The sequence below is a fragment of the Strongylocentrotus purpuratus genome, unplaced genomic scaffold (assembly GCF_000002235.5).
Source record: "Strongylocentrotus purpuratus isolate Spur 01 unplaced genomic scaffold, Spur_5.0 spur5_contig_812, whole genome shotgun sequence".
In the NCBI taxonomy this organism is placed as follows: Eukaryota; Metazoa; Echinodermata; class Echinoidea; order Camarodonta; family Strongylocentrotidae; genus Strongylocentrotus; species Strongylocentrotus purpuratus.
The window spans coordinates 989,342-998,361 of NW_022145516.1; the positions used below are offsets into that span (position 1 = coordinate 989,342).

At 42.0% G+C, this 9,020-nt stretch overlaps 2 protein-coding genes across 2 annotated transcripts; one reads left to right on the forward strand and one right to left on the reverse strand.

The window, feature by feature from the left end:
* Nucleotides 1–6,482: 6,482 nt before the first annotated feature.
* On the reverse strand, nt 6,483–6,968 carry LOC115921144 (uncharacterized protein K02A2.6-like). Its single transcript, XM_030978276.1, has one exon. The coding sequence runs from the start codon at nt 6,966–6,968 to the stop codon at nt 6,483–6,485; it is 486 nt and encodes a 161-aa protein (XP_030834136.1).
* Nucleotides 6,969–7,434: 466 nt separating this feature from the next.
* LOC115921145 lies at nt 7,435–8,514 on the forward strand. Its single transcript, XM_030978286.1, has one exon. It carries the CDS (start codon nt 7,435–7,437, stop codon nt 8,512–8,514), a length of 1,080 nt encoding a protein of 359 aa, XP_030834146.1.
* Nucleotides 8,515–9,020: the final 506 nt, after the last annotated feature.

Sequence of the window (9,020 nt, forward strand, 5' to 3'; positions counted from 1 at the left end):
TACGTTCTGTAAAATGTTGCCAAAAGGGCTCAAACTTTGTGCGAACGGAGTTGAACGTAGAAGCAACTGTTAACGAGTAGATATTCATTGATTTTAAAAACTAACTTTATTTACATTATTGCAAAGTTAAAACTTTGATTCGACAAGGTTATCAAAATTCAATGCTTGGAAACATTCGAAGTAATGATTATTATAACTTACAAAACGCTTAAATACAGCCCCGGCATAGCACCTCAAGAGCACTCCGAACGCTACTGAGATGTGTGAGATCACAGTATGGACATGATTTGCACAAGCAGACGATGTCCCATGACATCTCACACATTTTCAGTGCCTGTTTTTTCATCTTCTCTTGAGTTATTTCTCTTTCTTCACTACCGTCAGGCTAGGTGTATATTGCCTCACTCTATACCCCGCACATGGTATTATTTTGATGACAAATGCAGCGATACAAAAAAAAAAGGAATCTGTCGCTTGTAAACAAAATAAGACGCCATTGTATATTCAGCTGCACACACCGCGGTATGTTCGGCGGTTCAAGAGGGAACAAATGCCGTCCTCATTATCAACGCAGGGGGTTTTCAATTTGAAAGTCTAGTTTCTTTGATTGTCAATTAACCCCTATCCTGTGTATTTACAAGCAAAAGATTTTAGTTATCAGAATCGGGTCATATCCCCTTTTGAATGGTTTGACATACCATTACATTTATATACACTAAACTCATTATAATTTGACAAATAATAGCTTTGCAATTATGTTCATTCTTTATGGGATGTCGTCTGCTTGGGCAGCATTGGTCCATATAGTGACGTCATTAAAACATCTTTATTTTTCCGGCGAATCTCTCGTATATTCCAGCTGCTATGGATGTGGTTGAATTTGTATTTTTATAAATCACCCGATATATAGTTGACCTCAAACTTGTACGATGGCCATCTGTTAGCTTACAAGTTTCTAGTGATACATTAGTTGACATATTTGTGACTTTCTTTGAATTTCACCTTTAAGAACTTCACGGACGGGCTCAGACTGGCTATACGAGACAGTGCTCTAGAACTTTGAGCCTGTTCAAAAGTGTCCCCGTCCTGCAATTAATAGGGGTTTTTCGTTTGTCACGTCCACATAGTCGATGTCAAAGATGTGACGTCATTTCGGTGATTTGCGCATGCGTCGGGTCGTCTGGCGTCGTCAGGCCAAATTTGCCAACCCGTTCATCGATGATTTGAGGTTCGTCAGAAAACTAGTGACCCGTCGTCAGAATGGCGTCTTGCTACATAGCAGCCTAAATCAGAAAGTAAAAACAGGAAGCGAAAGTGATAGAGTGATACAAAACAAAGAATAACATAAGACAAGGTGAAAGAAGGAAGAAACAAAGAATAACATAAAGAAAGACAGAGAAAGTGATAGAATGATCAAAACAAAGAATAACATAAGAGAAGATGATGGAAGGAAGAAACAAAGGATAAAATAAGGAAAGACAGAAAGAGAAAGTGATAGAATGATAAAAAACAAAGAATAACATAAGAGAAGGTGAAAGAAGGAAAAAAACTAAGAATAACATTAGAAAAGACAGAAAGAAAAATTGATAGAAAGATAAAAACAAAGAATAACATAAGAGAAGATGATAGAAGGAAGAAACAAAGAATAACATAAGGAAAAACAGAAAGAGAAGGATATAGAAGGAAGAAACAAAGAATAACATAAGGGAAGACAGAAAGAGAAATTGATAGAATGATAAAAACAAAGAATAACATTAGGAAAGACAGAAAGAAAATGTGATAGAATGATAAAACTAAAGAATAACATAAGGAAAGACAGGAAGAGAAAATGTTTTTAAAAAATAGAAGAAAATGGATAGATAGGGTAGGAGCCCCTGGCAAAAATGTCAAAAAGGGGTGTGGTGGGCGGGGGCGTCGTTCCAGAGCCCCCAAATATGAAATAAGGTAAAATAACACTGATATGTTGTTGAAAAAAAGCAATTTTTTGGTACAAGGCTTCCTTAGGACATTCTTAATGATGTTAGGGTAGGAGCTCCCAACAAAATATTTATAAAGGTGCGATTTGGGGGGCGGGGCGTCGTCCTAGAGCTTCCAAATAATAAATAAGGTAAAATAACATTGGTTTGTTGTTCTAAAATGCAATTTTCGGTATGGGGCTTCCTTCTTCTTCTTCTACTGATTAAGTCTACCTCCTTCAAATTGACTGAACATTCTTGCAAACTATGCGCGTTTGTGTAAGACCCTCTGAACGATGTAAGGGTAGGAGCCCCCGGCATTATATTCATATATGTGTGAATGCGGGCGGGGCGTCGTGCTAGAGCCCCCATGTTATATATGATGTAAGATCACATTGTTTTGTGGTTATACGACTGTCTGTTTTTGGTTAAGGGCTCTCTTAGGATAGGATCTACTGAGCGGAGCCCCAACATCATATACAGTGCATAATCACGTTGGTTTTTTAAACCTGAATACTGAACACTACTGAAAAGAAATTCGTTTAAGGGTGTGGGCGGGGGCGTCATCCTGGAGCCCCAAAATAATATATATGGTAAAATAACATTGATTTTGTGTTTTACATATGCCATATTTGGTACAGGGCTTTTAAGGACTTACTGAACGATATTAGGGTTGGAGCCCCCAACACTATATTCATATATGATTTGGGGGCGTGGCGTTGTAATGGAGGCTTCTTCTTGTCTCATTGATAGAGTTTGATGGACTCGATTTGTCTTACAAGACAATGATCAGGCTCTGTGGCATCATCGTTCACTTTACAAGCCTGCCAGATTGACTTCTTTCCCGTGCCATGAAATGCTGATGTCGTGTCGCAACCCGAATGCGAGTGTAACACAGGAAGGGCTTGTGATTTTGGCTCTCCAAAACTCCCACAGATGGCATTGATGTGGAAGTATCTGTATTCTATCCCATATCTTATGCCACCCAGATGTCAGTTATGGTTGAGTCTTGAGGAGATCCAATAGCATTTGCCGACACGGATGACTACAACAAGACACTTTCCTATGGATGCCAGTTCCTCTCTTTTCACGGGTAGACTCTGACTTTCTCACTGTCTGGAATGTAAGTGTCCCACACAGGATCTAATCTCTTGGTAGTCTGCAGTTGCTTCTCGAGGTATGGAATAAAGACTTCGTTAGCGTACCCATCAAAGTACTGATGCCGATAACAAGCAGACAGTGGACGATGACAACTCCATCAAGGACTTTACAGTAATATGCTGATGGTGGCTCTGGTTGGTAAAGCTGCTCAAGGCAATGCAGCAGGCCAGGTCAGATTTTGTATCTGGTAGATGAAGATCAGTACCGAAGTCTGAGAGAGAAGAGCGATGTAGAATTGGCCAAATAGTGCTACATTTTTATGGAGCACTTTGATCCTCTTGTCTTTATTCTGAACTATCTTGCAGTGGGAATTTCTGAAGAGAGCCAGTGAATTTCTCTTGATTGGATCGTGGATTAATGAGTGGGTGCGCTCATCAAGCTCAGTCTTGAAAAACTCTTGGTACTGTTTCCTTCTAGTCTCCTCCAAAGTGTGGACTGTGTTAGCAACAGCTCTGTCTGTGCATTTGCAACTGCCAAGCGTTACAAGATCATTAAACTCATCCGAAAATGGATTACCCGTTTGCCTCATGCTTGTATAAAGGGCATTGACTTGTTTCTGGAACGACTTCTGTGATAAGAGACCTTGCTAATGGTGCTGGAAGTTCTTAGGATTCTCAATATCATCTTCTGTGTAGTACACTTCCCCAAACCTTTTCAGCATTCTAGCCATTTCTGGTCCAGAGAGCATCCATCGTCTAAGAGCAGCAGGGTTTTCCAGGAGTCCAATAGCGCCATCTGCACCTTTCACAATCCTGTTCTTTTGCTCATGGGCCTGGTCAAAAGGGATCAAAGCTTGTTTGATGTTTTGGAAAGAACCCAGTGTGAGTGTTGATCAAACTCCTTCTTGACAGTGGCTGGTAAAGACTTCATATCTCGAATGTGAACAGGCGTCCATCTGGAATAGTTCACATGGTCCAAGGCGAAGAACCTTCACATACAGTGGGAAGTTTTTCTCTCTGTGAGCTCTGATAAGGATGAGTAGGAGGGCTTCATATTTCATGATCTGGTTCGAGAACGTGAAAGTAGCGCTCTTCTTCAGCATGTGATCTCTCCACTCCTTGGCTGATCGTTTATCCTTGGGGCCTGTACTTGGCATGAAAACCTCCTGCTGCAAATTGTTGAATTACAGGCGAGGGGTCATGAGGGGTTCATGCCTTCGATATGTTGGACACTAAATGGTGCAAAGAGTGTGTTAGGGGGAGGGCTTTTATAACTGTATAAACCTACCCGTCCGCATGCATCTTGAATTATTATTATTTTTTAAAATCCATGTCAAATAGGAAAGGTAGTGATTTAGTATCACATTCCAATGTTTAAAATGTAAAAATACAGTGGCATTGCCATGTACAGGGTGTAGATCAGTTTATGAGGCTACACCCACTTACCTTAATTTACTGCATGACCGTGTTCTGTTGTTTTTTGGGATAGGACTATTTACTGGCACTTCACAACATTCTACCCCCAGAATATGCAAAGTATTTGATTAAAACAAATCAACGTGATTTTGTGAGGGCTCCGGTACATGCCCCTGCTCCCTTCACACTTATATGATTTTTTTTTCTCCAGGGGCTCGTTCCTTAATATCGTTCAGGAGGTATTAAAAGAGCCCTGTACCAAAAACAGGCGGTCGCATAACCGCAAACCAATGTGATCTAACAATAACATGGGGGCTCTGACAGGACGCCCCGCCCCCATTCACACATATATGAATATTATGCCGGGGGCTTCTACCCTCACGTCGTTCAGAAGGTCATAAGAAAGCCCTGTACCAACAATTGCATTTTACAACAACAAATCAATGTTATATTACTTTATTTCTTATTTGGGGGCTCTAGGACGACGCCCCCGCCCCCAAATCGCACCTTTGTGAATACTTGGTTGGGGCTCTGACCCTAACAATATTCAGAAGGTCCTAAGGAAGCCCTGTACCAAAAATTGCATCCGAACAACAACAAATCAGTGTTATTTTACCTTATTTCATATTTGGGGGCTCTGGAACGACGCCCCCGCCTTCAACACCCTTACATAAAATTCTTGCAAGGGGCTTTTATCCTAATATTGCTTAGTAAGTCCTAAGGAAGCCCTGTACCAAAAATTGCATTTGTACAGCAACAAAATCAATGTTATTTCACCTTATTTCATATTCAGGGGCTCCGGGACAACGCCCCCGCCCACCACCCCTTTTTTGTTGTTTTTTGCCGGGAGCTCCTACCCTAATATCGTGCAGTAGGTCCTAATATCGTTTAGTAGGTCCTAAGGAAGCCCTGTACCAAAAATGGCGCTTGTATCCGGCCGGTAACGATAATCGATAAATTTGACGCTAAGCCACCTGACTATTATTATATTCTTATAAAAGACCAGTTGGAGAGCTTTGATTGAACTAATAAGTTGTATGGCTTTATTGAGGCTCTTTGTCAGTCAGACATCTTTGTAGATATGTATTGTACAAGTACTCCTTGTTTCATAACATGACCTGGCATGAGTCATGGGTTGCAGGTCATTCTATATTTAGTTATACATGCTAGTCTGTATTTGCAGACTCTGTTAAACTACATGTAGCTATCACTACACCTCCCTTCTTTAAAAGAGGTTTACGTATACATATATAAAAATTCTTAAACTGTACAGAGTGACAGGGTGGACTACCTGTACACTCGCGACTGTACTAGGGCATTATTCTGTCCCTTAAAGCTGGAGTACTGTTGCTTTCAAATATATAACTTATTACGCGACAGTCCATATCTTTCAAGGTTGCGATTCGCTATACTGGAATTCTCCGTTCAGGTTGAGTGATATCTGTTGATTTTTGTAATCAAAGTGACTGATTAAATCCGGTTATACTGGTAAACTATAACATGCACATATATATGTCATGCTCATGCAATCCTGCAGTTATGTTTTAAAGTCCAAGTTGAACTCTGTAACTATAAATTATTTACAAAACGCGAAAGTCTTTCTCTGTGGTTCGCTTTCATTTATTTACAAGTTCAAGCGATCTGGCGGTTTAGTAACTCGTCCGCTTCTGGTTCTGGTTGATGACGTAGTTGAGCTTTCTTCAGATGCTGGTTGCTCTGTAGCTTATGCAGTGTCATCTAGCTTTAAGTCATCCTGTTTTGGTAATGGACTAGACTCGGCTTGTTGTTGACGTACACTGGCCTAAGGTGACATCTGTTTCTGCGACGTATCTCTCCTGTTTCTGTCTCGATCTGGTATGATCTGTTTCGATCCTGGACAGACCTGACAATACCACGTTTCGACCAGGTGTTGGTTTTCATGTCTTGGAGTATGACATGATCTCCAGGCTTTAGCTTTGACAAGTCTCGAGCATGTTTGTCGAATCGCTCTTTTTGCTTCACCTTATGCTCCTCATTTCTTCCCCTCACTGATCGAGTATCGATCCTTTGGTTGTCGAGTAAACTGCCAAGCATAGGGAGATTCGATCGAAGTCGACGATTGTAGAGGAGTTTCTGCCGGAGACTTTCCGCATGCTAGTGGTGAACTGCGATAGACTTGTAGAGCTCTGTGGATATCCTGTCCACTGTGCTGTGACTTGGATATGAGTCTTTTGACAATCTTCACAGCATTCTCTGCGAGGCCATTGGATTGCGGATAATGTGGGCTCGATGTAGTGTGGTGAAAATCCCAGTCTTTTGCAAAGCTCTGGAACTCTTGGCTTGCAAATTGAGGACCATTATCCGATATCAGTTCACATGGCGTTCCATGGCGAGCAAATACTGCTTTCATGTGGTTGATCACGGCCTTGCTACTAGTTGAAGTCATAGTAAATACGTCAATGAACTGTGAGTAGTAGTCGACGATGACCATGTACTTTCTATTGTTCAGAGTCACCATCACGCAAGAACAGTTCTACGTTCACCGAGTTCATCCGAGAGTTTTCGGCTATGCTTGATAGACATTCCTTGTTCACGGGGAAACTATCTATTCTTGGAGACTTTAATGTCCACTGGGATAATCAATAATCCAGCGACACCAGAGCTTTGCAGAGACTACTCCTTGATCATAATCTGCAGCAAATAGTGGACGAAACTACTCATGAGTCGGGTCACATTCTAGATCTGGTCATCACCCGCATTGATGCCGAGAACATTATTTCTGTGCTTACACAGGACTCCATATCAGATCACAGCTCAGTCCACTGTCTCCTTCAGCTAGAGAAACCTAAGCATGTGAAGAAGAAGATCACCTACCGTAAGTTGAAGTCCATCAATCCGGCTCAGCTTAGACTGGATATTGAAGAGTCAAGTCTACTTTCAAACTCCTGTGGTCTGTTGATGACTTAGTTCACAAGTATAATGTAATGCTGAGGGAATTGCTGGATAAACATGCTCCGTTACAAACATGTGTTATTGTGGAACAGCCGGCAGTCCCTTGGTACAAGAATATCGCTGATGCGAAACGAAAGCGGCGACAGCTTGAACGACGATGGAGGCGGACCAAGGCTTTAGTTTATAAAGAAATCTTCAGAAAGCACAGAAATCGAGTCAAGGAATTGTTTGCTGAAGCTAAAGCCGACTTCTACAATGAACTCATAGTTGATTGTGGAAATGACCAGAAGGCACTCTACGCCATCATCAACAAGCTCCTACACCGGAAGACTGAATCAACTACGGCACTTCCACATCTAGCCTCTAAATTCTCAAGGTATTTCATTGGTAAGATTGAGTCTATTAGATGCAACCTGCAGTCAGATATGTCTTCAAGTGATGGAGTAGAGTTAGACAACGAAATAACCTCCTCTGGCAGTGAGCGTCTGAATACACTCGCGCCCACAAGTCCGCTAGAGGTACATATAGTCATTCGAAGGACCCCTGCTAAGTCATGCTCCCTGTATCCGATTCCTACCTCAGTTGTGAAGGAAAATGATGAGTTGATGGCCAAGCTTATCTCAAGGATAGTCAATGCTTCTCTTAACCAAGGGAAGTTTTCGGAGGAGCTGAAACTTGCTCATGTTACTCCTGTACTGAAGAAGTCATCCCTTGATCGTGATGAGATGAGCAGTTATCGGTCCATATCTAACCTGCCTTTCCTCGTCAAAGTTCTCGAGAAAGTAGTCGCCAAAAGACTGACATCACACCTTCAGGAATATGACCTTCATGAGACCATGCAGTCTTCGTACAAGAGGCTTCACAGCGTGGAGACTGCTCTTCTAAAAATATATAATGACATCCTGAGGGCAGTCGACAACAAGAAAGCAGATATGGTAATTATTTTAGACTTATCTGCCGCATTTGATACGATTGATCACACAGTCCTTCTCCAGAGGCTGCAACGGGACTTGAAGGTCGATGACACTGCACTGGAATGGTTCAGGTCATATCTTCACTGCAGACGACAGGCTGTAACATCAATGGAACTGTGTCGGATGAAGCTTCCTTGACCTACGGCGTTCCGCAGGGGTCTGTCCTCGGACCGATTCTCTTCACGTTGTACACTTCCCCTCTTGGGAACGCAGCCCGTCAACATGGTCTACAAGTCCACTTCTACGCAGATGACACTCAGCTGTATGTGACATTCATTTGATCCAAGAGTGGCAAGTGATGAAAAGGCCATAAGCTACAAGGATGACCTCGTGCCTTGCTGATATTCGTCGATGGATGGTAAAGAATTTCATGAAACTCAATGATGACAAGTCTGAATACCTTATAATCTCTCCACTCAACATGAGGAACAAGATCAACTCCGTGGACCTCCAAGTTGGCAATGTGTCTGTCTCTCCTACGGAGAGCGCCCGTAACCTTGGGGTCTACTTCGATCAGTCCATGCAAATGGACAGGCACATTTCACAGGTATGTCAGACTGCTTACTTCCAGCTTCGTAATATTGCAGCCATTAGACCATTGCTTACGAGGAAGGCAGCAGAAAGCCTTATTCATTCACTTATTT

Excerpts from the sequence above, each read along its gene's own strand:
- LOC115921144 (XM_030978276.1), bottom strand. The coding sequence starts at position 6,968 with ATGGTGACTCTGAACAATAGAAAGTACATGGTCATCGTCGACTACTAC.
- LOC115921145 (XM_030978286.1), top strand. The coding sequence starts at position 7,435 with ATGCTGAGGGAATTGCTGGATAAACATGCTCCGTTACAAACATGTGTT.